The following is a 26,940-nucleotide window of genomic DNA, read 5'->3' on the forward strand; positions in this document are numbered from 1 at the left end:
TGCGCGCCGGGAGCGGAAGCGGCGGCCGCGTGGCGGAGGCAACATGGCGGCGGCCGGCAGGAGGTGAGCGCCGCGCCGGGAACGTCAGCTTTTCCTCAGCTCCTTTCCTCCCTCACGTTCCTTTACCCTCACACACTCCTTACCCCCCTCACCCGCTCCTTCCCCCTCACACTTTTCCCCCTCACACTCTTTCCTCCCTCTCTCCCCTCAGGAAACTGGCGGATCTGAGCCTGGATGAGTTCCTGGCTGCGGGCTCGGACTCGGATGCCGGCGGCTGGGAGGAGGATCGGGATGAGGATGATGATGATGATGAAGATGATGATGATGATGATGATGATGATCCCAGCAGAGAGGCCCCGGCGCTGCAGGCACGGGCGGGCAGGTGAGGGCTGGCCCGGGGGAAAAGCAGCTCAGGGAGGAGATTTTTTGTTTTCCACGAAATTCCTCCCAGGCAGGAGGGGAGGGAACGGCCTCAGTTGTACCTGGGGAGGCTCAGGTTGGACATCAGGAGGAATTTCCTCATGGAATTTCCTCATGGAAAGGCCTTGGAAGGGGCTGCCCAGGGGGATGGTGGGGTTCTCCTGCCTGCAAGCAATTCTGAGGAACTGACAAACACATTTTTTTTTTATTAACAATTTTTTTATTGTTGTTTTCCCAGGTGTTTTCATCTATCCCACCCCACTCTCATATCTTGCCGTGAAGATTTCTTAATCCTTAATAAAATCATTTTCTTGCAGCAGAACTTAGCAGATCTTTGAGCAGCGAATAAACAATGAATTCTCTCTCAGCAGGAAGAAGGGAAAGGCATCAGAACACAAAGATCAGCTGTCCAGGCTGAAGGACAGAGATCCTGAGTTCTACAAGTTCCTGCAGCAGAACGACCACAGGCTGCTGGACTTTGATGCCTCAGACAGCTCTGAGGAGGAGGAGGAGGCTCTGCACAGACCCCCTGACACTCTGCAGGTACCTGGCATCACTGAGCCAGCCCCATGAGCTGTGGTTGTGCTCCAGCCCTCAATCTTGGAGTGATTTGCCTTGGGAAGGACCTTAAAACTCATCCAGTTGCAACCCCAGCATTTCCCAGCCTGGCTTTGGGCACTTCCAGGGATCCAGGAGCAGCCAAACCTGTGCCAGGGTCTGCCCACCCTCCCAGGGAGGAATTAATTCTCAATGTCCCATCTGAACCATTCCTGCTTTCCACAGAGTGCTGGGAACTCTATTAATAATATTAATATAATAATAATAAAAATCTCTGCTGATCAAATTGCTCTTTCTGCTCAGTCAGCAGCTCTTGGTTTGTCTCTCCTAGTGTCCCTTCCCTCACTGCTGGTTTGGTTTTAATATTCCAATCAGGGCATGCTAATGAAGCTATCAAAAAAAAAAAAATTTAAGTGAGGGCAGGAGTTTCCTTCAGAAATAATTCACAAATTGTCTCTGAAACACCAGGAATTTTGGATGGATGGGATGGAATGTTATCATAGCATTTATTAATCAGCCCTGATTTATCCTCAGCTGCTCAGTCAAGGAGCTGGGGGCAGGCAGGAGTTGTAGAAACCTTTCCTCATTCTGCCCTTCTGATCTCTCTAGGAAGCCAGTGATGAAGATGAAGATGATGAGGATGAAGAACAAGAAAAAGTCAAAAGGAAGAAAGTTTCCCTCATCCATGTGAGCCTGAAAATGGTGGAGGAATGGAAGAAAGCTGCCCAGGTGAGCAGGAACACAAAGCACTGGAGAGTTTTCCTCCCTGCCTGTAAAAGGACAATTTGGGATTTGTTAATCTGGCACAGAATTTATGTCCCAAATCTCCAGAGTGCCTTCAGCAAAGCTTTGTCATTTCTCTTGGGCTGCAGATTCAAGTCCTTCCTCTCCATGTGAGGGAGAAGCTGCAGAATGTGGCTCACAAGAGGCCAGAATGATCAAATTTGGATTTTCACCCTCTTGCTAAGCCTTTGGCATCTCCAGGAGTTTCTTAGTCACACATTTAGTAGTGATGAATAACTGAGGGGAGTGAAGCTCAAACTGGAAGTTGCTGCAGCTCATTAATTCCTTCTCAAACCTCAGTAATTAAAACTCAATTTTAGGGGAGTGGAAGCCACTGATTCTTTTTTTTTTAACCCTGTCCTGATGCTCAAGGGTGGAACTCTTTGCCTTCAAACTTCCAGTGAACTCCTGTCCCAGTCAGGAGTGTCAGAGTTCCAGGACATCTTTCCTTCTCCTCAGTGACCCCTTTTCTTCTTTCCCCAGAGGAATCTCACCCCAAAACTCTTCCATGAGATCACCCAAGCCTACAAGGCAGCAGTGGCCACCACCAAAGGGGACAGTGGTGGTGACCCCAGCAAGTTCCAGGTGACTGACACTGCAGGTGAGGGAAGGGAAATCATCTGAGGGGGGAGATGAGCACTGCCAGGAGTTAATTAATTCACCTCATTAAGGAACTTGTCTTGCTGTGCTGCTCTGGGATCTTTTCTTGGAGAGGTGCCCCCTGTGCCTTCTAATCTTGGATAAAAAAATTGGAATAAAAGGCAAACTGAGGGTTGCTGGAAGGAAATGCAGCAGTTCTGCCATGGAAATTACTGGCTGCAGTTCCTCTTTTCCCATTAGGAAAACCAGGAGTACATAGAAAACCACTCACAAATGCTTTCCTGGCTTCTTTCACCCAGTGTTCAATGCCCTGGTGTCCTTCTGTATCCGGGACCTCTTCCAGCACCTGCACAAGCTGCTGCTCCCCAAAGCCCCCAAGAACAAGCTCAAGTAAGTCTGGGGGGGGGGGTTTGGGAGCTCCAGGAGAGCTCTGGGGGTTTTCAGAGCTGCCTTGGAACCTGGCAGAGCTTCCAGCTCTTCCCAAACCCTGAGTGCCTGGGGATGCTCAGGGCTTCTTCTCTTCCCCCACTTGTGCCCCCTGCAATATCAAACATCAAACTCCAGCTGTTTGTTTGTTTGTGTGGCTCTGCAAGGTCTGGAATTGCCTTTGTGTGCACTCAGGGCAAATTCAGGCACTGCAAATTGGTTTTCAACCTTTCTGCTGTGTCCCTGCAGTGTCACCAGTTGGTGACCCCAGTTTATCCTTTCATTCCCACTCATGATTTGCAGGCAGCTGTTGGTGGAAGGAATTGATCTCACTGCTCATTTTACTGCTGAAATCTGATTAATTTGGGGTTTTTTCTTTAAAAACTAAACCCAACTGTTGCTCCTTTCCAGACTGGTTCTCCCTTCCACCAGCCCCCTCTGGGGAAAGCTACGACTGGACATCAAAGTTTATCTTGGCTGTACCATCCAGGTAAGAAATATCATCATTTTCTGTCTGGGGGGTCAGTCTGGGCCCTGCTGGGATGTTCAGGATATTTTGGAGTGAGGCAGGTGGGGTTTGCCCCTCTGAGGTTTGTGGTCATTGTTTCTCTGTGTTGTTTGGGAATTATCTGGTCCAATTAACAATTTGGAGGTTCAGAAGGTCAGAATATATAAGGCAGTAAAGAAGGGTTGAATTAACATTCTGGCAGCTCCCTCTGTTTTAATTTGTCTGGCAGATTAATATTTAATAGGCTTTCAAGTAGTTTGCATCATTCATTCATTTTTTGGTGCTGTGATCTCTCCACTTGATGTAAATACTGAGATGTTGTTGGTGACCTCACACGTGGCATCTCATGATAACATTCCATCCCATCCATCCAAAATTCCTGGTGTTTCAGAGTCAATTTTTGAATTATCTCTGAAGGAAACTCCTGCCCTCACTTGATTTTTTTTTTATTGCTTCATTAGCATGCCCAGATTGGAATATTAAAACAAAGGCAGCACTGAAACACTGATTGCTCAGCAGCTGAGGGAAGGGACACTAGGAGAGACAAACCAAGAGCTGCTGTCCCTCAGCTGGGAGCTGGCACAATAACTGAGCAGAAAGAGCAATTTGATCAGCAGAGATTTTGTTATTATTATTATTATTTTTTCCCTCAAGGTGTGGTGCCTCTCTGTAGCAGCAGAGGATTGCAGAGAGGGAAAAGCTGGGAATGCAATCCTCAGTCCCAGCCTTCACCAGTGTGAATTTTCTGGCACAATTTCTGAACAAAACCTTCTTTTGGTGTGTGAGGGACTGGGCAAAGTCTGCTCAGAATCTTTGCAGGGCAGGGAAGAGTGTGAGGAGGGACATTAAATGTGGACAAAAACAGCTTCAGGCAGAGGCTCTCTGGGTCACCTGGAGCTCACCTGGTCTTCAGATTGGAAACTGGGTTTGTGTGCAGTGAACTGAGCAGGACAAGCTGCAAACACAAAGATTTGGTTCTGCACTTTTTGTCAAAGCCTTTCCTTGAGGGAGAGTTAACCCAAACACCCAAAGCATCCCAGCTCCCACTCAGGACTCCTGGAGTGTGCTCCCAGCCAGCTCAGGTGATGTTTCCTCACTGAGGCCATGGCAGTGAGGTGACATTTTGGTGTCCTGCACTGCAGATAAAGACAGATTTTGCAGTGTCCATGAGGGAGGAGCTGTGTGAGGAGCTCAGGGGCTGTGAGCCATGCAGGGGCAGCAGCCTGAGCTCCCCTTTCCAGGCTCAGGGACCTGCAGGGCAGCTCTTGGCCCTGTGTCTGCTCCTCCCCTCATCCAGCTGTTGGGCTCTCTGTGAGCTCCTTCTGGCTCAGGAGTGTTTGGAGCAGCAAAATGCAGCTGGGAAGGGCAGGGCTGATGGGCCCTGGCTGCAATCTGAGGCTGTTTTGTTCTCCACAGCTGCTGTCCTGCCTGACAGAGGCCTCAGTGAGTGCAGCAGTGCTGCAGCATGTCAGTGCCACAGTTCCCTATTACCTGTCCTTCCCCAAGCAGTGCCGGGCCCTCCTCAAGGTAAGGGCACCTCTGGGGGGTGCCAGGGGCACCTGAGGGGCTCCTCCCCCTTCAGCTGAGCCTGTGGTGGGCTTGGGGCTGCATCCCCTGGCAGTTCAGTCCCTTTTAGTGCTGCTGTTCCACGGGGTGATGCCAGGCTGGTGGGTGACTCTGTTTGGAGATGCTGCTCCCCAGGGAGGTGTTGTTTTTCTTTTTTTTTTGGGAAGCTGCTTCCCCCTCCCCAGAAGGAGGAAATGCTGCCAGGCCCTGGGAATGCCTGTGCTGCCTCTGCAATCAGAGAGCTGGGGGTGGAATATTTCTGTGGCAGCTCAGTCACAACTGCTGAGTGTGAGCAACAGCACAGGAGGTGTGGGGGAGACACAGAGGGCAGCAGGGTGGAGGATGTGAATGGAAGCTGCAAGGAGGCAGGGGAGCCTTTGGTGGTGGGGATGACTGGAGGGTGGCACAGCTCAAAGCTGAAGGGATGCTGCAGGCATTTCTGAGGCTTTTCCAGCCCTGTTCTAGAGCCTTTCTAAAGCTTTGGGGGGGTACCAGGTGAGCCTGGGGGAGATGGAGTCACTCAGGAGACTCCCAATGGGTGTTTCACCACAGGAATTAGAAGTTGTATGGTTTTTAGAGGTGCTGGTTTTGGACAGGTTCCTTTATTGATCATGGGAACATCAGCCTTGGCTGTTGAGTGGTGTCCCAGTGAGAGTGTGAGGACAGAAAGGCTGCCAGTGACTGACAGCACACTGTGTCACCTCTGTCACCTTCACTCACCTGTCTGTGTTTTATCCCAGCAAACCATCACTCTGTGGAGCACAGGGGAGGAGACAGTCAGAGTCCTGGCCTTCCTGGTGCTCAACAAGATCTGCAGGTACAAGAAGGAGGTTTACCTCAGCCCCCTGCTCAAGGTGAGCCTGAGATCTTCACATTTTCTTCCTCACAGCCTTGAGCTGCAGATGAGCAGGTGCTGGAGGTGGTGCTGGCAGCCTCCAGAAAACCAAACAGGGCAGAAATTCTGTCAGGTCAGGGTGATCCCTGCTTTCTTTGAAATGGAAAATGTAAACCCCCTCCCTCCAAATTATTATAATTTTGAAATTAAGGGGCTCTCAGACAAAGATATGGGAATTAGGAATAACAGTACTAGGAGAATTAAAATAGAAATGCAGTATTACACAGAACAATCCCAACACTGCCAGAGTCAGAATCCAAGCTGGCACAGTCAGTCAGTCAGGGTGGTGGCACAGTCCCATTCCATGGTGCTGCATCCTCCTGCAGGGGCAGATGTGGCTCAGCTGGAGCAGTGCTCCTGGAGAAGGGGTAGTTTCCTCTGAAGCTCCAGGGATGATGTGGAAAGGTCTGGCTTTCCTCTGGAATCCAGTGGAAAGAAGGTGCCTTGGTGTCCAAAATCTCAGTTTTTCTCTGGGTAGGAAAGGCTTGGCTCCTGCCCTGGCTGGAGCATCTCCCAGTGGGATGATGGAATTGTATCAGCCATGCACTGGGACTCACTGGCCATGAACAGGAGATATCTGCTGGAGGGAGGATGGGCTGTGGGAAGATAAAGATGATTGCCCAGCTGGTTTAAAGATGGCCCATTAGCAGAGAATGTGTGCCAGGAGATAAATATCACTGCCACACCCAGTTTGTAACAATGGCCCATTAACAGGAGATATCTCCCACAGGGATGAGTCACTGCCACACCCAGTTTGTAACAATGGCCCATTAACAGGAGATATCTCCCACAGGGATAAGAATCTCTGCCACACCCAGTTTGTAACAATGGCCCATTAACAGGTGATACCTCCTGGATGAAGGGTGGGTCATGGGAAAGATAAAGATGATTGCCCAGCTGGTTTAAAGGTGACCCATGAGCAGATAATGTGTGCCAGGAGATCAGGGTCACTGCCACACCTGGTTTAACAGCTGGGGACAGAACCCACATTTCTGGCTACATCAACCCACCCCAGTTTCTCCCTCTTTTTTCCTCTCCTAGCAAATGTACATTGCCTTTGTGAAGAACTGCAGGTTCACCTCTCCCAACGTGCTGCCCATGATCAGCTTCATGCAGCGCACGCTGGCCGAGCTGCTGGCACTGGACACGCACAGCTCCTACCAGCACAGCTTCATCTACATCCGCCAGCTGGCCATCCACCTGCGCAGTGCCATCACCCTCAGGAAGAAGGTGGGACCCCCTGAGCCCTGCACAGCCCCCCCTGGGCAGCCACAGGCACAGTTCAAGGGGTAAACAGGGATTTGGTCACAGCATTTATTCCCAGCGTTCACCCCGGGCAGTGCAAGAGCCTGGCTCTGCTTCCAGTCCAGCCCGGGGTAAACCCACATCAGGATGTTTCACTTTTTTGGTCCATTCACATCTTGGGGTTCATTGTCCAATTCCAGCTCCAGCTTCTGCAGTCCCACCCTCCCAGATTCTCTCTGTTTGCACTTTTTGTGGCTGAAGCTGCAGCGTGTCCTTGGTTGTGGGGCTGGACAGGGATTGTTTTGTGTGACTGAGGCTAACACTTGATATGAAGTTCAGGGTCACACACTAAGGCAGCACAGAATCTGGAAAAAATATAAAAGTTCAACCTTAAGGCATCACTCCTTGCTAGGAAGGAATTCCCCCTTCCTAGGAGGAAATGTGTGGAGAAGAGGAATTGCAGTGACCATTTCAGGCTTTGGTGGTGTCTGACCCATTGGTGGAGCACCTGGGAGTTGAGTTGTCTGTGCTCAAATTTCAGCCAGGAAGGACAAAAAAAAAATTGAAGCTTTGGGGGTGAGCTAATTGTGGCCTTGCAGGACCTGTAGGGAAATCTCTATCCAGCAATTCCAAGGGTCTGCAGTGGCAGGAGGAGGGGGAATGGATGCACACTGACAGGAGGGTTAGGTTGGATACCAGGAGACAATTCCTCCCTCTGGGAGGGTGGAATGGATTTCCCACAGAAGCTGTGGCTGCCCCTGGGTCCCTGAAGTGTCCCAGGCCAGGCTGGATGGAGCTCAGAGCTCCCTGGGGTGCTCAAGCTGCCCCTGCCCATGGATAATCTTTAAGTTCCCTTTGAACCCAAACCCTCCTGCAGGGTGGGAGTTACTTTTCTCTCCCCACTTGTAAAACTTTGTGCTGCACTTCCCATCCTGGACACCTTTTTTCCTGTCTGAGGCTGCTGTTTGCAGCCTCTGTTCCCAAAGCTGCAGGTAAAGCAGCTTAGGAGCCACCCTGGGGTGCTGCAGCTCCCCACAAAGCCTGTGCTATTTAAAGGACTTAAATGAACAAAGCAGCTCAGAGCTTTGGGGGGCAGCCCTGGTTTCAGCCACCCTCAGTCTGACCTGGGAAATCTGAGTCAGATTGCTAATCCTGGATTTAGTCCTGTTTAGCAAAAACAGACCCCACAGATTAATTGCTCAGCTGCCCCCAAACAGGGCAGGGTTTGTGCCCCAGCTAAATCTCCTGGCTGGTCAGACATGGGGATAAACAAGCAGAGATAAATGAAGTCTGGGCTGCAGATCCCCTAATTGGATTGCACTGGCTCCTTACACCCTCAGTTGTGGCCCAGACAAGGAGTAAATCCACTTGATTTCACAGCTGGGGAGTGGGAATGGCACCAGCAAAATGTCCAAATTCAGTCCCTGAGGCTGTTGGATGGAGCAGTGCTTGGTGCTGGAGGGTGATTACAGAGCAGATTCTCTGTTCTGTGCAGGAGAGGTTGAGAAAAGCTCTGCCCCATCCCAGTGCCCTGGGCAGAGCTGGCAGAGCTCTGCCTTCTCCAGCTGTGCCTTGCCTTAAGTCCCTGCTGCAAGGCTTGGCCCAGTGGCTGCAATTAAAGGATTCTGCCCCTGCCTCAGGTCTTGTGCAGCTTTTCCAGGCAGAGGAGATGAGCTGGGCCTTGAGAGTCTGGAAAAAAGCCACAGGTGGGGGCTGAGGCACCTTGTGAGTGCAGCCTGCTGTGCTTTTGGGCAATTCCTGCAGAGATACTGAACTTGTAGGGAAGGGTTTCCTTCAGGGACTGCTGCTCCAGCTGGGCTTTTATTCAATCAGTTATCAATTTTATTCAAATTTTATGGCACTCAGAGCTGCTGCAGCACCTGCCCAGAGTCATGAAAACAGTTCTGGTGCAAACTTTGGGCCACCCTTGTGTGTGCTGCTGGGCCAGGCTTGTCCCCCTGTCACTGCTGCAGGTTTCCTCTCTGCTCTGCTGCCTGGCACTTCTACCCTGCAGCTACAAAAAAAAAAAAATAAAATGAAGCTGTCCTGGGTGGTGTCTTTCCCAAAAAATGCTGGGTTGATGATTTGCTGCAGTGACCAGCTGAGGATTCCCTGTGCTTGGCCACATCCCAGTGCCTGCTGTGAGGTGGGAACTCCTTCTCAAAGCAGCCACCCCTGAGCAGCAGCAGACTGGTTTTATTCCCTTTATTTCCTTCAGGCACTGCTGTACCCAGTGAACTTGCTGCCCTGGTGTTGTTTTCCTCCCTGGGCATTGCAGTGACCTGGATCACACAAGGAAGCAGAGTGAGCACCTATCAAATCCCACATTTTCAAGCTTCTGCCTTTATTTTTTTCCCCTCCTTTCCTGCAGGAGAACTTCCAGTCAGTCTATAACTGGCAGTACATCCACTGCCTGCACTTCTGGTGTCGAGTTCTCAGCACCATCCACCCCAGTGAGGTCATGGAGCCCCTGATCTACCCCTTGACACAGGTCATTATTGGCTGTATCAAGTGAGTGCAATCCTTCCTTCTTTGTGCTCTGCTTTGTTGTGTTATTTTACAGTTCTGTGATTTGGATTGAACCATGAATGGGCTCAAAGCTGATTTAAATTGAAATGTTCCAGCCTGGAATGTGTGTGAGCAGCTGTGTAGGTGGTGACAGTTTTTGGTTTGATTTATTCTTTCCTCTTTGTGTAAGAAATGTCTCGGTCTGAATAACCTGGGCAGATTATCCTTGTTACTGCAAGGAAAATGATCTGCCTTGCTTCAGAAAATCCTCATCTGCAGCTCTGTAAACACATTTAGAAGCTGCTTTTTTGTTGGGATTTGAAGAAGTGGGACACAGTTGTTATTTCCAGGATGTCTGCTGAGAATTCCCTCCTCCCTCAGCTGATCTGGATGAAATGTTTGTGCTCTGAGGTGGTGTTAACAAGGAGCATTGAGGGAATTTTGGCATCTCTGGTGATCTCCCAAATCCTGTTAGCTCTGTTAACCAGATTCTCAGCTTTAAAACAAACCCAGGTCTGGAAAAACTCCCCAGTGGTGATGAAGATAAGCAGATTTAAACGAGCAGATAAGAGGATGCAAACATCCCTCCTGCCACCCCCCTGCCCCTGGGGGTGCATCCAGGCAGCTCCTACCTGGCCAGCAGATAAATCAGGGACCTGGGGCCCAGCAGAGGGGAATGGGGTGAGGCTCAGCAGGGTTTTTAGCAAGGCTTTGGAGGTTTGGGAACCCCACAGATGGGTTTGGGGTGACCTCCCTGTGACCTTCCAGGACCTGAAGGAGCTACAAGAAAGATGGAGAGAGGATTTGCAAAGGATGGAGGACACAGGAGTGGCTTCAAACTGGGAGGGGGTGGCTTCAGATGAGATGTCAGGAAAAAAATTCTTCATCCCAAGGGTTGTGAGGCTCTGGAATGGAATTCCCATGAAGCTGTGGCTGCCCCTGGATCCCTGGAAGTGTCCCAGGCTGGACAGGACCTGGAGCAGCCTGGGATGGTGGAGTTGTCCCTGCCCATGGCCCTGGATGAGCTTTAAGTCCCTTCCACCCCAAACCATTCCATGATTGTGATTCCAGCACTGGGGAAGCACAAACAGCCCTGCCCCAGCCAGGCTGGATGGGAAGGAGGCAGAGTGGAGCCTGGGGGTGCTGTGGGGGTGTGTGAGCTCTGCCACCCCTGCTCCCTGCTGCTGGGGGGTTTATCCCACAGGGATGGGTGAGGAGGATCCCAGCATCCCATTCCTGCTGTCCCCTGTGCCAGGAGGTGGCGCCTGGCTCCACACAGGGACAGTCACCACGTGTCCCTGGGACTGCTCCATCCTCCCTGGGCTGGCCCCTCTCCACCCTGATGGTTGTTTTTAGCAGCAGGAGCTCCTCTTTTCTATCCCTTTTCTCCATAAACTTTTCCTGTGCCCTGCTGCCAGTCTGAGCTGTAAAAATGAAGCTGTTTCCTGGTGTGTGTGTGTGGCCAGATGAGGGATTTTGGTGCCTGTGGCATTGCAGCCTCTCAGCTGAGGTGCAGGGAAGAAAGCAGAGCCAGCCTGGGTGTCCCTGAGAGGAGATTTCTGTGTCCCCTCTGGCCACCAGAATCAAATCAAAGCAAGCCCTGGGGCTGTTCCCAACCCCTCAGGAGCACAGGAGTCATTCCCAGGGCTGGGGGGGCACTGGGGGCTCTGCTCTGAGGTGAAAGGAGTCCCTTTGGAGGGACTGGAGCTCCCTGAGCAAACTGTCCCAGCTGGGTTTGGCACTCCCTGTGCCCCATTCCTGGGATGTGGAGCACAGCCACACTAAAAATGAATGGGTTTGGTTTACAGTAAATCCATACACTTAGCAGCTTTATTCCTCCATCAATTAATTCCTGAGGATGGCTTTGGTCCTCTCCACAGGTGCCAGAGCAGGAGTGCAAAGCAGATTTATTTTCTGCAGTGGCTCCAGTGATAATTATTTCACTGTTTGCAATGGGGATGCAGCTGATTTATGGTGCCTGGTCAAGCATTTTTATTTTGTGGGCTCTCCTGGATTGCTCAGCAAGTCCTTTGGGGAGGAAGGGGTTCATTTATCAGCTTGGCTCTGTCATCTGTGAGCTGGGGTTTAAAAACAACATTTCTAATGCTGCAGGCTTCAAGTGCAGTCAGTGAGTGAGAGGCATGAGAGTGGGACAGAAATGACTTTTGGGGGTTGCTCTCCATTCTATCCCTGCTCCTGAGGGAGTGGATTCTGCTCAGGGAGTCAGCTCAACATTTGTCTTAATAACTTTAATTATTTGAAATATGGGTAAAATTCAGTCAGGGCTCTTCCCCTTTCTATTGTTGGAATTCTATTTCCAGCTGTGAGGTGGCAGCAGCCCAGGTTGCTGTGCAGTCCTGTGTCCCTGCAGGTGCAGTTCCTCTATAAATTTGATTTAAAGTAATGAATTTTATCTGTTTTTGCTGCCCAGGCTGGTGCCAACACCTCGGTTCTTCCCCCTGCGCATGCACTGCATCCGAGCCCTGACCCTGCTGTCCCAGAGCACCAGCACCTTCATCCCAGTGCTGCCTTTCATCCTCGAGGTGGGTCCTGCCCTCTGGGCACCTCACTGCCCCCAGCAGCTCCCCTCTGTGCCCACTCCCTGGAATCCCTGGCAAACAGCACTGAGAAAATGGGATTCAACAAATGGGGTTTCACTTTTGTTGTCTGTGCTGGGTGCAGAAATTCATCCCCAGGGGAATTCAGAGCTTCAGGAATTCCCCAGGCTCAATCCTGCTGCTGTGGTCATCTCTTGGTGAAGGCAGAGTTGTTCCTGACTGCAGACAACAGGAAATGGAAGAACAAAAAAAAACCACCTCAAGAATTAAAATAATTATTGAGGAAGATGCCTGTGAGGGCTTGAGCTTGGCATGAGGCTGTCACAGGAGGAGGAGGGACACACACTGCTGGTTAATCCTGACTCAGCCAGGCTCACTCCTAATTGAGTTCTCTTGAAGCAAAGGCTTTTGTGGTTTGGGGTGGTCAAGGTCCCCTGCAAACCACATCCTCAGCCCCTGGAATGTTTATAAACCTCCTGCTCCCTGCCTGCCTTTGCCATTCCCCAGCTTCCTTCCTCTTGCTCCTGGCCTCAACCCCTGCCAGGCAGATTTTGGGGTGCAGGCACCTCCCCTTGGGGCTGTGGTGCTGGGGTGAAAAAGATTCTTTTTGCTTTTTAGTGCTTTAAGTGAGAAAACTCAAAACCTTCCCTTTTTTTGCATTCTGGCCCTGACTCCTTGTCCCTAATCTGGTTGTCAGGCCCCAGCCAGGTGTTCCCTTGAAGCACCTTGAGGTTCTTCAGGTGTCCCCACCCTGGAACCTGATCACCTGTCATTGTTCTCACTCAGTCACCTTGATCACCCTCAGGTGTCCCCCACCCTGTCCTGATCACCCTCTATTGTTTTTACTCAGCACCTTGATCACCCTCCATTGTCACCTTGATCACCCTCAGGTGTTCCCACCCTGCCCTGATCACCCTCCATTTTTCCCACCAGCTCTCTGAGCACCCTCAGGTGCTCTGCTCTACCCTCCCTTACCAGCTGATGTAATTTTATTTTAATTTTATATCATGCACTGGGACTCACTGGCCATGAACAGGAGATATCACCTGGAGGGAGGATGGGCTGTGGGAAGATAAAGGTGATTGCCCAGCTGGTTTAAAGATGGCCCATTAGCAGAGAATGTGTGCCAGGAGATAAAGATCCCTGCCACACCCAGTTTGTAACAATGGCCCATTAACAGGAGATATCTCCCATAGGGATAAGAGTCACTGCCACACCCAGTTTGTAACAATGGCCCATTAACAGGAGATACCTCCTGGATGCAGGGTGGGTCATGGGAAAGATAAAGATGATTGCCCAGCTGGTTTAAAGCTGACCCATTAGCAGATAATGTGTGCCAGGAGATCAGGGTCACTGCCCCAGAATTCACATTTCTGCCACATCAACCCCACACAAGCTCTGCCTTTCCCTGCTGCTCCAAGCAGGCTCAGCCCGTGGCTGCTGCTCCCTCAGGACACAGATCCTGTGTCTGTGCATTCCTGAGGCTCAGGAATTGCCCAGTGCCCTGGGAAGTTGTGGCTGCATGTGGAGATGCAGTGCAGAGCTGTGTGCAGCCTGGCACTGGCAGCTGTGGGTCCCAGCTCCCTTCCCTTTCCCCATGTGCAAACTGGGAGCTGGGGAGAGCCCAACCATCCCTCAGCTTCCTGCTGCTGTCCCTGACCTTCCCTGTGTGCCAGTGCTTATCCCTTCATCCACAGGGCCCTTCTCTGCCCCCTCATTACCCCCTGCCCATCCTGCCCCAGCATTCCTGGACATCACTGATGCTGTGCCTCAACCCTGAGCATGGGAATCACCCTTCCCTCCCTGCCCAGCTCCCTGCCCCCTCCTGGGCCACTTCCAGAGCCTCTGGCTGCTCCTCCTGCCTGCCTGGAGGTGTGGGAGGATCCCAGGGAGCCCCTTAATGTGTCTGACCTGGGGGATCAATAGCTGTGTGTGGGCCAAGGAAATAACTGTGCATAACGAGGTTTGTGGCATCGATTCCCCAGGCAAGGGCTCTTTGTTTGCACAAGCCCCCAGCTTGTCCCTCCAGTTCCAAATAACCTGGATTGACAAATAAAATGTAAGAAATCAATACCAGCCTCCTGCTGCTGTGGCCTGGGGGCACTGCTGTGGCCTGAGCAGCCTCTCCCTCCTGCTCCACTCATCCCCACCCTGCTGGGGGCTGCTGATGGATGTGCTGCTGCTGCTCAGAGCAAGGAGAAATGATTTCCAGCTCAGGGGGGCAGTCTCAGAAATGTTTGGGCACAGGGAGGGAGGAGCTGGGGCTGCTGCAGAGTGTGGGTGAGCAGGATGTGCTCCTCACCCCTCTGCGTGCCAGATCTCATCAGCTGGTGGCTTTATTTTTAAATTTAAATGGGATTGAAGCCTCCCTTGTTGCCACATGGGATCCAGCTTCCTCTGGGAATCTGCCCATACCCTGTGGTTTGAGCAGCTCTCCCTGGGACCATTATTTCAATTGTTTAGTGTAAGCATCACTTAGTCTTGCCCTGAAAATCTTGTCACCTTCAGGGCCAGCTCCAAAATCCACTGCAGCTTTGAGGTGCACACTGTGACCATGAGAAAGGCTGAGCGACAAACCTCAGTTTCTTGAGCTGGTTTCCTGCTCACAGCACCTTTCCCAGGTGTGCTTGGTGTTTGCTCCCTCCCTGGGGTATTTAGGAAAGCTCTGGGGCAGTGATCAGCAATTTGGGTTTCTGATTTGTCTTCTTGCCTTTGCCACCACCTGCTCTTGGCTGAGTTATTTGGTGTTTGCTTTGTGCTGTCATCACCTTTACACTCATTTCTTTTATTTTTTTTTTTCTTTCAGATTTTCCAACAGGTGGATTTCAACAAGAAGCCAGGAAGGATGAGCTCCAAGCCCATCAACTTTGCTGTGATCCTGAAGCTCTCCAATGCCAACCTGCAGGAAAAGGCCTTCAGGGTGAGTGGGAGCTCAGCCTGCAGCAGTGCCTGGCTGGTTGCAAGGACAGGTGTCTGCCAATAAAGGCAGAAATGGAGAAAGTAAATCCCTTTCCTCTAAATTATTATAATTCTGAAATTAAGGGGCTCTCAGGCAAAGATATGGGAATTAGGAATAACAGTTCTTTACTAGGAAAATTAAAATAGAAATGCAGTGTTACAAAGAACAATCCCAACCCTGCCAGAGTCAGAATCCAAGCTGACACAGTCAGTCAGTCAGGGTGGTGGCACAGTCCCATTCCATGGTGCTGCATCCTCCTGCAGGGGCAGATGTGGCTCAGCTGGAGCAGTGCTCCTGGAGAAGGTGCAGTTTCCTCTGAAGCTCCAGGGATGATGTGGAAGGGTCTGGTTTTCCTCTGGAATCCAGTGGGAAGAGGGTACCTTGGTATCCAAAATCTGAGTTTTATCAGGGTAGGAAAGGCTTGGCTCCTCCCCTGGCTGGAGCATCTCCCAGTGGGATGATGGAATTTTATCAGCCATGCACTGGGACTCACTGGCCATGAACAGGAGATATCTGCTGGAGGGAGGATGGGCTGTGGGAAGATAAAGATGATTGCCCAGCTGGTTTAAAGATGGCCCATGAGCAGAGAATGTGTGCCAGGAGATAAAGATCACTGCCACACCCAGTTTGTAACAATGGCCCATTAACAGGAGATATCTCCCACAGGGATAAGAATCTCTGCCACACCCAGTTTTTATCAATGGCCCATTAACAGGTGATACCTCCTGGATGAAGGGTGGCTCATGGGGAAGATAAAGATGATTGCCCAGCTGGTTTAAAGGTGGCCCATGAGCAGATAATGTGTGCCAGGAGATCAGGGTCACTGCCCCACCTGGTTTAACAGCTGAGGATAGAATCCACATTTCTGGCCACATCAACCCCACACAGCTGTGACAAGGAGTGCTCCCCATGTCCCTGTCCCCAAAGGTTGGGGACACCTTCCCCAGCCTGGGAAACCCCAGGGGTTGGGTGCTGTGGGCAGTCTGTGGGGTTTAGGTGATAACCAGGCTTTGGTTTGTGTTTCTCCTGCTCAGGATGGACTCATTGACCAGCTCTATGACCTGATGCTGGAGTATCTGCATGGCCAAGCCCACAGCATTGGCTTCCCAGAGCTGGTTCTCCCCACTGTCATCCAGGTAAGGGGCAGCACTGTGCTGGTGCCATGAGCAGGATGAAGTCATGTAAGCTGATGAGCTTACAAAAGCAGGGAAGATCCATTTATCTTTGCTTGATTTCAATTTTTGTGTTTTGGGGGTTGGTGGGGAGGAACAGAGGCATCACATGTAATTAGGCTGGAGGTGGGAGAAAGTGGCTCTGGAGTTTTGCCATCTGCTGGGAGCCAGGGTGGAGCAGAGGCTGCAGAGCTGCTCTAGGATGGGGTTGGGGTTGGGGTGGTGAACTCAGCTGGGTTCTTTGGGGTTCAGAGCTGTCCCAGCTTCTGTGGGGTCTTGGAGCAGAACCTGTGCTCTGAGCCCCAGCTTTTCCTTGTCCCCAGCCTTCCTGAGGTGCTCTCCACAAGATGGCAATCTTCCCTTCCCTTCCCCATCTTCCCAATCTTTCCTCCCCAGTCTTCCCTGCCTCCTCAGGCTCCATCACCTGGGGCCAGCCTGGAATTCTGCAGAGACCCCAAACACAGCCCAGAGCCAGGCTGGAATTGTGCAGAGCCCCCAAACACAGCCCAGAGCCAGGCTGGAGCTCTGCAGAGACCCCAAACACAGCCCAGAGCCAGGCTGGAGCTCTGCAGAGACCCCAAACACAGCCCAGAGCCAGGCTGGAATTGTGCAGAGACCCCAAACACAGCCCAGGGCCAGGCTGGAGCTCTGCAGAGCCCCCAAACACAGCCCAGAGCCAGGCTGGAGCTCTGCAGAGCCCCCAAACACAGCCCAGGGCCAGGCTGGAATTGTGCAGAGCCCCCAAACACAGCCCAGGACCAGGCTGGAGCTCTGCAGAGCCCCCAAACACAGCCCAGGACCAGGCTGGAGTTCTGCAGAGCCCCCAAACACAGCCCAGGACCAGGCTGGAATTGTGCAGAGCCCCCAAACACAGCCCAGGGCCAGGCTGGAGCTCTGCACAGCCCCCAAACACAGCCCAGGGCCAGGCTGGAGCTCTGCACAGCCCCCAAACACAGCCCAGGGCCAGGCTGGAGCTCTGCAGAGCCCCCAAACACAGCCCAGAGCCAGGCTGGAGTTCTGCAGAGCCCCCAAACACAGCCCAGGGCCAGGCTGGAATTGTGCAGAGCCCCCAAACACAGCCCAGGGCCAGGCTGGAGCTCTGCAGAGCCCCCAAACACAGCCCAGAGCCAGGCTGGAGCTCTGCAGAGCCCCCAAACACAGCCCAGGGCCAGGCTGGAATTGTGCAGAGCCCCCAAACACAGCCCAGAGCCAGGCTGGAATTGTGCAGAGCCCCCAAACACAGCCCAGGACCAGGCTGGAGCTCTGCAGAGCCCCCAAACACAGCCCAGAGCCAGGCTGGAGCTCTGCAGAGCCCCCAAACACAGCCCAGGACCAGGCTGGAATTGTGCAGAGCCCCCAAACACAGCCCAGGGCCAGGCTGGAGCTCTGCAGAGCCCCCAAACACAGCCCAGGGCCAGGCTGGAGTTCTGCAGAGCCCCCAAACACAGCCCAGGGCCAGGCTGGAGCTCTGCACAGCCCCCAAACACAGCCCAGGACCAGGCTGGAATTGTGCAGAGCCCCCAAACACAGCCCAGGGCCAGGCTGGAATTGTGCAGAGACCCCAAACACAGCCCAGGACCAGGCTGGAATTGTGCAGAGACCCCAAACACAGCCCAGGACCAGGCTGGAATTGTGCAGAGCCCCCAAACACAGCCCAGAGCCAGGCTGGAATTGTGCAGAGCCCCCAAACACAGCCCAGAGCCAGGCTGGAGTTCTGCAGAGCCCCCAAACACAGCCCAGAGCCAGGCTGGAGCTCTGCACAGCCCCCAAACACAGCCCAGGACCAGGCTGGAATTGTGCAGAGCCCCCAAACACAGCCCAGAGCCAGGCTGGAGCTCTGCAGAGCCCCCAAACACAGCCCAGGACCAGGCTGGAATTGTGCAGAGCCCCCAAACACAGCCCAGGACCAGGCTGGAATTGTGCAGAGCCCCCAAACACAGCCCAGGGCCAGGCTGGAGTTCTGCAGAGCCCCCAAACACAGCCCAGAGCCAGGCTGGAATTGTGCAGAGCCCCCAAACACAGCCCAGGACCAGGCTGGAATTGTGCAGAGCCCCCAAACACAGCCCAGGGCCAGGCTGGAGTTCTGCAGAGCCCCCAAACACAGCCCAGGACCAGGCTGGAGCTCTGCAGAGCCCCCAAACACAGCCCAGGACCAGGCTGGAATTGTGCAGAGCCCCCAAACACAGCCCAGGGCCAGGCTGGAGCTCTGCAGAGCCCCCAAACACAGCCCAGGGCCAGGCTGGAGTTCTGCACAGCCCCCAAACACAGCCCAGGACCAGGCTGGAATTGTGCAGAGCCCCCAAACACAGCCCAGGACCAGGCTGGAGCTCTGCAGACCGCCCAAACACAGCCCAGGGCCAGGCTGGAATTGTGCAGAGCCCCCAAACACAGCCCAGGGCCAGGCTGGAATTGTGCAGAGCCCCCAAACACAGCCCAGGGCCAGGCTGGAATTGTGCAGAGCCCCCAAACACAGCCCAGGGCCAGGCTGGAATTGTGCAGAGCCCCCAAACACAGCCCAGGGCCAGGCTGGAGCTCTGCAGACCCCCCAAACACAGCCCAGGGCCAGGCTGGAATTGTGCAGAGCCCCCAAACACAGCCCAGGGCCAGGCTGGAATTGTGCAGAGCCCCCAAACACAGCCCAGAGCCAGGCTGGAGTTCTGCAGAGCCCCCAAACACAGCCCAGAGCCAGGCTGGAGCTCTGCAGAGCCCCCAAACACAGCCCAGGGCCAGGCTGGAGCTCTGCAGAGCCCCCAAACACAGCCCAGGGCCAGGCTGGAGCTCTGCAGAGCCCCCAAACACAGCCCAGGACCAGGCTGGAATTGTGCAGAGCCCCCAAACACAGCCCAGGGCCAGGCTGGAGCTCTGCACAGCCCCCAAACACAGCCCAGGGCCAGGCTGGAGCTCTGCAGAGGGCTGAGGGTTGATGCTCTCAGATCCCTGCTCAGCTCTCTCTGCCTGCAGCCTCCTGGTGTCTGCTGGGCTGGGGTTGGCATCCCAAAATCCCTGTGTGGGGAGAGGTTTTTCCTCCTGGAGAGCTTCCAGCCCACTGTGAGCTCCATCTGTGCCTCCCTCCCTCCCTGCTGAGCTCAGGGGGCAGGGCTGTTCCAGCTGCCAGGGCTGTGCCCTCCTCCTCCTCCTCCTCCTGTTTTGGTCAGTGGCTCTGGGGCAAGCTGGGCTGAGCTTTTCCCAGACTCAGCTTCCCAAATTCTGTGCCTGGAAGGCAGGAAGCACCTGGGAGTGAGGAGAGAGGATAGAGGAGAGCCAGTGGGGGTGGGACACACTTCAAAGCTGCTGCAAAGATCTGATTGTTCCATTTGGCAGAGTAGGGAAAAGCACACACAGACCCTGTTCCTCCCTCCCCAACTCTTTCCTTTATCTTTTTCTGCCTCCCTGGTTGTGTCCTGCCTCTCCACACAGGGCTGGGATCTCATTAGGGTTCATTTATTAATGAGGGGGAGCACACAGCTCCAGGCTGCACTGACAGAGCCCAGGCTGCTGCAGGATGTCTGGTGACACTTCTGCAAGGCAAGAAAAATGAGAATGGATGTGGCAGGGGATGGGATGGGATGGATCTGGGGCTGCAGCTGGGGGGATCAAGTGAGATAAATCCAATGACAAATGCATCTCTCAGTGGAGATAAATATGCAGCACCTATAAAAAATAAATATTTTAGGAAGAGGGGGTGAGGGCAGGACAGGCTTCAGCAGCAGAATTGTTGTGCTGATGGTTTCTTTGTGCTTTGGGGGAAGCAGGGGAGGCCTTGGGTGTGAATTCCCATTTTTCTGAGCTGCTGCTGTGATGGGAGAGGAGACCAGGGGAGCCCCTGGAGCTCCTGAGGGGGGAGATCCTGCAGCAAACACCCCTCAGAGTTTCATTTTGTCATTTTGGGTGTGGGTTGGAGCCCTGGGCTTTAATTCTCCCTCTCCTTTTCCTCCCCCAGCTGAAATCCTTCCTGAAGGAGTGCAAGGTTGCCAACTACTGCAAACCCATCAGGCAGCTGCTGGAGAAGGTGCAGGAGAACTCAGCTCACATCTGCAGCAGGAGGCAGAGAGCAGCCTTTGGTGTGGCCAGCACAGGGGCTGTGGTGAGCCTGGGGGACACTCTGGGGGCCCTGGGGGCACTCTGGGGACACAGGGGCAGGCTGGGGGACACAGGGACACTCTGGGGGACACAGAGACAGGCTGGGGGACACAGGGACTGGCTGGGGGACACAGAGGCAGGCTGGGGGCCCTGGGGACACTCTGGGGGACACAGGGGCAGGCTGGGGGCCCTGGGGACACTCTGGGGGACACAGAGACAGGCTGGGGGACACAGGGACACTCTGGGGGACACAGAGACAGGCTGGGGGCCCTGGGGACACTCTGGGGGACACAAGGGCAGGCTGGGGGACACAGGGACACTCTGGGGGACACAGGGGCAGGCTGGGGGACACAGGGACACTCTGGGGGACACAGAGACAGGCTGGGCCCAGTCCCAGACCTTGCAGGGTTTATTTTTTTGGTTCAAAAATGGCTGTAGGACAGGGGGAGGCACTCACCCAGCTCAGGGCTGGGAAATGCTGTGAGTTGGAACCCAGGGCTGAGCAGGTGGGGGATGAGGAGCTCCACTGGAGGAGCAGGGGGCAGATTCTGTCCTGGTGGATCCTCTGCTCTCTGCCTGGCTGGTTCCTGCCTGCAGGTCTCATTTTAGGGTTTATTTTTCCACTCAGCATCAGTGCCTTGCCCTCTGTGCTGTGCTGTCCCTGCAGCTGAAGGGAGTGTGCAGGAGCTCTGGCTCCCACAGGGCACTGAGCTCATTCTGGGAGAGCCTCCTGTGAGTTCCCAGCAGCTCTGACACTCACACCTCTTCCAGCAGGCAGAAATTGCACTCTGGCAACTCCCAGTTCAGGCACCATGTGGAATGTGGGGATCTGCCATGAGCTGAAGCATCCTCTGACCCCCCCAGAGATGCTCCTTTGGCATCCCAGGATTGCATTTTCCAGCTTTTGGCTCCCTGTGTTTTCCCTGCAGTGCCCAAGGAGAGTTCTCAGTCCCAGCACTCCTGACTCAGCAGCTGCTTGAATAACTGAGGCTAAATCCATTTAGTCCTGCTTGCCTCTGAGTTGTGGTTTCCAATTTCTGCCCAGGAGCTGGGAAAATGTGGTTTGGGAAAGGGTCTTCACCTGGTGCCATTGACTGCCTGTGTTTGTGGGAAAAGCTTGAAATTTGTGTCCCTTTCTGCACAGGAAGAGTGGGAGAAGCAGGTGAAGGAGGAGGGGACACCCCTGAGCAGATATTACACCCAATGGAAGAAGCTGAGAGAGAAGGAGATCCAGCTGGAGATCAGTGGCAAGGAAAGGGTGAGTGCAAACCCTGGATCTGAGGCACAGCCTGGGCACAGAGCTGGGATCTGTGTGCCCAGAAATGCCCAGAATGGGATTGCCCAGCACAGGCACAGGGCTGGCCCCAGAGCCTGGCACAGGATTGGGGTTTGTTCTGCTCAGAGAGGCAGATTTGGGGTTTGTTCTGCTCAGAGAGGCAGATTTGGGGTTTGTTCTGCTCAGAGAGGCAGGTTTGGGGTTTGTTCTGCTCAGAGAGGCAGGTTTGGGGTTTGTTCTGCTCAGAGAGGCAGATTTGGGGTTTGTTCTGCTCAGAGAGGCAGATTTGGGGTTTGTTCTGCTCAGAGAGGCAGGTTTGGGGTTTGTTCTGCTCAGAGAGGCAGATTTGGGGTTTGTTCTGCTCAGAGAGGCAGGTTTGGGTTTTTCTCTGCTCAGAGAGGCAGATTTGGGGTTTGTTCTGCTCAGAGAAGCAGGTTTGGGGTTTGTTCTGCTCAGAGAGGCAGATTTGGGGTTTGTTCTGCTCAGAGAGGCAGGTTTGGGGTTTGTTCTGCTCAGAGAGGCAGATTTGGGGTTTGTTCTGCTCAGAGAGGCAGATTTGGGGTTTGTTCTGCTCAGAGAGGCAGGTTTGGGGTTTGTTCTGCTCAGAGAGGCAGATTTGGGGTTTGTTCTGCTCAGAGAGGCAGATTTGGGGTTTGTTCTGTTCAGAGAGGCAGGTTTGGGTTTTTCTCTGCTCAGACAGGCAGGTTTGGGGTTTGTTCTGCTCAGAGAAGCAGGTTTGGGTTTTTCTCTGCTCAGAGAGGCAGATTTGGGGTTTGTTCTGCTCAGAGAAGCAGGTTTGGGTTTTTCTCTGCTCAGAGAGGCAGGTTTGGGTTTTTCTCTGCTCAGACAGGCAGGTTTGGGGTTTGTTCTGCTCAGACAGGCAGGTTTGGGTTTTTCTCTACTCAGAGAGGCAGGTTTGGGGTTTTTCTCTGCTCAGACAGGCAGGTTTGGGTTTTTCTCTGCTCAGACAGGCAGGTTTGGGGTTTTCTCTGCTCAGACAGGCAGGTTTGGGTTTTTCTCTGCTCAGACAGGCAGGTTTGGGTTTTTCTCTGCTCAGAGAGGCAGGTTTGGGTTTTTCTCTGCTCAGAGAAGCAGGTTTGGGTTTTTCTCTGCTCAGACAGGCAGGTTTGGGTTTTTCTCTGCTCAGAGAGGCAGGTTTGGGTTTTTCTCTACTCAGAGAGGCAGGTTTGGGGTTTTTCTCTGCTCAGACAGGCAGGTTTGGGTTTTTCTCTGCTCAGACAGGCAGGTTTGGGTTTTTCTCTGCTCAGACAGGCAGGTTTGGGTTTTTCTCTGCTCAGACAGGCAGGTTTGGGTTTTTCTCTGCTCAGAGAAGCAGGTTTGGGTTTTTCTCTGCTCAGACAGGCAGGTTTGGGTTTTTCTCTGCTCAGAGAGGCAGGTTTGGGTTTTTCTCTGCTCAGAGAAGCAGGTTTGGGGTCTGCTGTCCCAGAGGCTGCCTGGTGAATGGGGCTGTTGTGTGGCTCAGTGGGGACTGCTGGTTTAATGATGCAGCTTTGTGAGCCCCAGCAGGAGAGGGAACACCATGAGGCCCATTAGGGCTGGGAAAATCCATGTCCCATTAGCAGCCATTGGGGGGAAAAAAGGTAATAACAGGGGAGAAAAGAAAGGCAGCCTGGCTGGGAGCTGCAGCTTGCCTTACACAACAGCTCTGAGCCTTTCTGCCCATTCCATTTGCTTTTCCCAGTGGTTTTTAATGGGATGGGGACTAATCAGCTTGGTGAGATAGGAACCCTTTAGCTGGGGATTAAAGGCTGGCCCCCAAATTAGCTAATTAGTGCTGGTGTGTGATGAACCAGGGGCTGTGTCAGTGCTTTGGGATCACTCCAGAGCAGGTTTGGGGTTTATTTTGGGGCTGGCACAGCTCATCCAGCAGCAGAACTTGTGCTGATGTCACCCAAAGCTGCCTCTGGAAATGGGGATTTTTGTGGGAATGTGGAATCCCCTATCAGCCCCCTGCTGCCAGCACAGGACCTGTCCCCCAGGAATGATGGCAATTCTGGAAAATGCTTTCACCCTCTGCAGCCAGGCTGGGGCTGCCCCATCCCTGGGAGTGCCCAAGGCCAGCCTGGCTGAGGCTCTGAGGGATGGAAGGTGTCCCTGCCCTTGGAACTGGAGGAGATTTGGGGTCCCAACCCATTCTGGGATCTGTAACCAGCCTGGGATGGGGGTCAGCAGCTTCCAGTGCCTCTGGTCCTTCCCTGGCATCTCTGGGCTGTTTGAGGGCACCCAGAGCAGAGGGAAGGTGATGATTCCATCACCCTGTGCCCATCCCTGATGGCTCCAGGATGGATCCAGCCCAGCTGGGGAGCAGAACCCTCAGCAGAAATTGCTGCAGTTGGAAATGCTCCCTCTGCTCAGCCCCATCCTGTCTGTCTGTCTGTCTGTCTGTGCCTCTGCACACTGACTGCTCCCTGAGGTGCCAGCAGAGGATGCTCCACCAGCTGAAGGAGGATTTTAGGGGAGAGTTTATCAGCAGAGAGCTCTGTGTGTGTGTCCCCCTCCCCCCTGGGACATTTACCAGCTGAACCAGGGCTGCTCTCACTGCTGGCTTTGTTTCCTTCCCAGCTGGAAGATTTGAACTTCCCAGAAATCAAACGCAGGAAGCAGGAGGAGAGAAAGGAGGAGGACAAGAAGGAGTTCAAGGATCTCTTTGAGCTGGACAGTGACTCTGAGGAGGAGAATGGGGGATTCTCTGTGAAGGGTGAGGGGCTGGGCTGGGCTTCTCCTTGTTCCCAGTCCCATTTATTCTCCTTCTCCCCAATCCCATTTATTCTCCATGTCCCCAATCCCATTTATTCTCCATGTCCCCAATCCCATTTATTCTCCATGTCCCCAATCCCATTTATTCTCCATGTTCCCAATCCCATTTATTCTCCATGTCCCCAATCTCATTTATTCTCCTTTTCCACAATCCCATTTATTCTCCATGTCCCCAATCCCATTCTCCTTGTCCCCAATCCCATTCTCCATGTCCCCAATCCCATTTATTCTCCTTTTCCACAATCCCATTTATTCTCCTTGTCCCCAATCCCATTCTCCATGTCCCCAATCCCATTTATTCTCCTTGTCCCCAATCCCATTTATTCTCCTTCTCCCCAATCCCATTCTCCATGTCCCCAATCCCATTTATTCTCCTTGTCCCCAATCCCCAATGGAGCCACCTTGGCCCTGCCCTAAGGGGTTTCATGCTGGCTTCAAAAGATTCCCTGACAGCACAGGATGAGGTGACACTGAAGGTGTTTGGGGACACTTTTATCTTTCCCAAACTCCCTTTTTAAATCCTCAATCCTGTTTCTTTTCCTGGGCATGCCTCACACTCTCTCCTCCCCTTTTGTCACCCACAAGGTCAAACCCCAAAACCCAGGGGATGTTTGGCTGAGCAGAGCCCTGTGCAGGTCCTGCCCTTGCTGCACTTGTGATTGATTTATTTTATCCTGACTGATGTTCCAGGCATTCCCAACAAGCCCAGAATCCCTGGAGAGCAGGGGGTGCTGTCACCTGGGCTGTGACCAGCAGAGGGCACAGGAAATAAACTGTGCAACCTGCCTGGGAGTCTGGGGAGAGATCTGGGTGTTCCTTCTGTGCCTTGGAATGTTTGGGATGTCCTGAGTGTGCTCAGCAGGAAGGGAAGGGAATCTGCAGCCCCTTTTTGGAGCTGCTGGTGCAGGAATTGCATCACATCAGGATGAGCTTTCCCCTGCAATGGGAAATGTTTGTCAGGCGGGGAAGGATCCAATTTTGGGAAATCTCTGAGCTGGAAACCACCAGGAGCTGGAGAGGTGCTGCACTCCTGAGTTTTCCAGCTGGATTTCTGGCAAAAAGGGGAATTGGGAGTTGGGAATGGCTCAGGAAGAGGTGCTGGGCCTCTGGAGAAGGGGAGGTGATTTTGGGGGGATATTTGTGTGTCTGAGCTCCCTGTGCTGCTGCTCACACCCTCCCACCCTGCCAGGCACAGGCAGGGCCAGGCAGGCCTCAGGTGACAGCTCAGAAGGCAGCAGCACGGAATTTGGGGAGGAGGATGATGATGAAGAAGGAAATTACGAGGTGGAGGAGGAGCTGGAAGAGGACAGTGAGTCTGAGGGTGAGTGGGGGGTTCCTGCAGAGCTGCCCAGGCTCTGTCCTGGGGTCCCTGCAGTGGGAAATGTGTGTCCCCATCCTCTGCCCCCAAATTCCCCCAAATTTCCTCGGCTGTTCCAGCCCCACTCCTGTGCCTCCCCCAGGCACTGCTGCTGCCCCACCCCTGCAGGGCTCTCCGGGAGCAATTAATGAGTAACTAATTACTAATGAACAACCCAGCAGGCAGGATGATTGACACCTCTCTTTTTTCCCCAGCAGAGGAAGGAGCCCAGGATTCCCAGGATGGTTCCCAGAGGATGAGGAGGAGAAGGAGCTGCCCCCAGGCTCTGTCCCGTTCAGATCTGGAGCAGCTGGCCCAGGGTGGGGCTGACCTGGTGCAGGATCTGCATTTCTCTGATGAGGACTGAGCCCCCTGCAGCCCCCTCAACCTGGATTTTCCACCTTGTCCTGCCACTTCTGGTTTTGGTAGCAATAAAACCATGGCCAAGTCAAGGCCATGAGCAGAGGGAATAAAAACCCCTCATTAAAATCTGCTCTTTCCATAGCACAGGGTTCACTTCCTAAGGGAAGGGGGAGGTTTTTGTCCAAGGTTTCTCCTCTCTGCCCCAGCAGCATCCCAGCTTTAGCTCTGGGGCTCTCACCAAACCTCCCTGGTGCCCAAAAACCCCGAAGGAAACTTTCAATTGAAGGGTTTTTTTGGGTTGGGGATGTTGTACAAGCATGAATGAAAAAAGGCAAAATGTTCATGTGGGAAACACTGCCCAGGTGAGAACTGCACCACCTTAACTGAAAACATTCTCACTTTGTAAAAGATTTTAACTTCCCTGTTCTTCCCAAGGAGAAAAAAATTCCCTTTTTCTCCTGGCTCTGACTCACCTGGCCCAGGTGGGCACCCAGGAAAGGAAGGACAGACACTGCTTGGGTAAAACCAGGTACCATTTGTAAATTAAGTGTTTTTCTTTTTTATTTAAATTGATTGCTGGAAAGCATTTATTTTTTTTATCATGATGTGATGGATAATGATTTTTTTTTTCCTTTTTTTTTTTTTTTTTTTACAATATAAAGAAGCTAAAGTACCACCAAAAGCTATTCTGTAAGAAAAAACGGCAGCACGTGCAACGTTTAAACAAAAAAACAAACCCCAAAAAAAAATCAAGGGGATTGGGGGAGGGGAGAGAGAAAAGTACCACATGTGATTGTTGTTCACAACTGTACAAGTCACAGGAGGTCACCCCGGGAGTTCCCAGCTCATTCACAGTAGTAAAAACTCATTGTTTGCCCCTTGTCTGCA

General features: G+C 53.0%; 1 protein-coding gene across 1 annotated transcript; it reads left to right on the top strand.

Moving 5' to 3' along the window:
- On the top strand, positions 1–26,056 carry NOC2L (NOC2 like nucleolar associated transcriptional repressor; the record flags this gene model as incomplete). Its single annotated transcript, XM_079326361.1, has 19 exons — positions 1–63; positions 212–382; positions 792–963; positions 1,588–1,707; positions 2,245–2,362; positions 2,661–2,751; positions 3,199–3,277; positions 4,712–4,822; positions 5,602–5,715; positions 6,798–6,986; positions 9,373–9,512; positions 11,941–12,052; positions 14,874–14,987; positions 16,061–16,162; positions 20,139–20,282; positions 21,423–21,536; positions 24,138–24,273; positions 25,522–25,664; positions 25,931–26,056. The coding sequence occupies exons 1-19, from the start codon at positions 44–46 to the stop codon at positions 26,054–26,056; spliced, it is 2,316 nt and encodes a 771-aa protein (XP_079182487.1). The 5' UTR covers positions 1–43.
- Between the last annotated feature and the right edge of the window lie 884 nt (positions 26,057–26,940).

The sequence above is a fragment of the Erithacus rubecula genome (genome assembly GCF_903797595.1).
Source record: "Erithacus rubecula genome assembly, chromosome: 24".
Taxonomy (NCBI): domain Eukaryota; kingdom Metazoa; phylum Chordata; class Aves; order Passeriformes; family Muscicapidae; genus Erithacus; species Erithacus rubecula.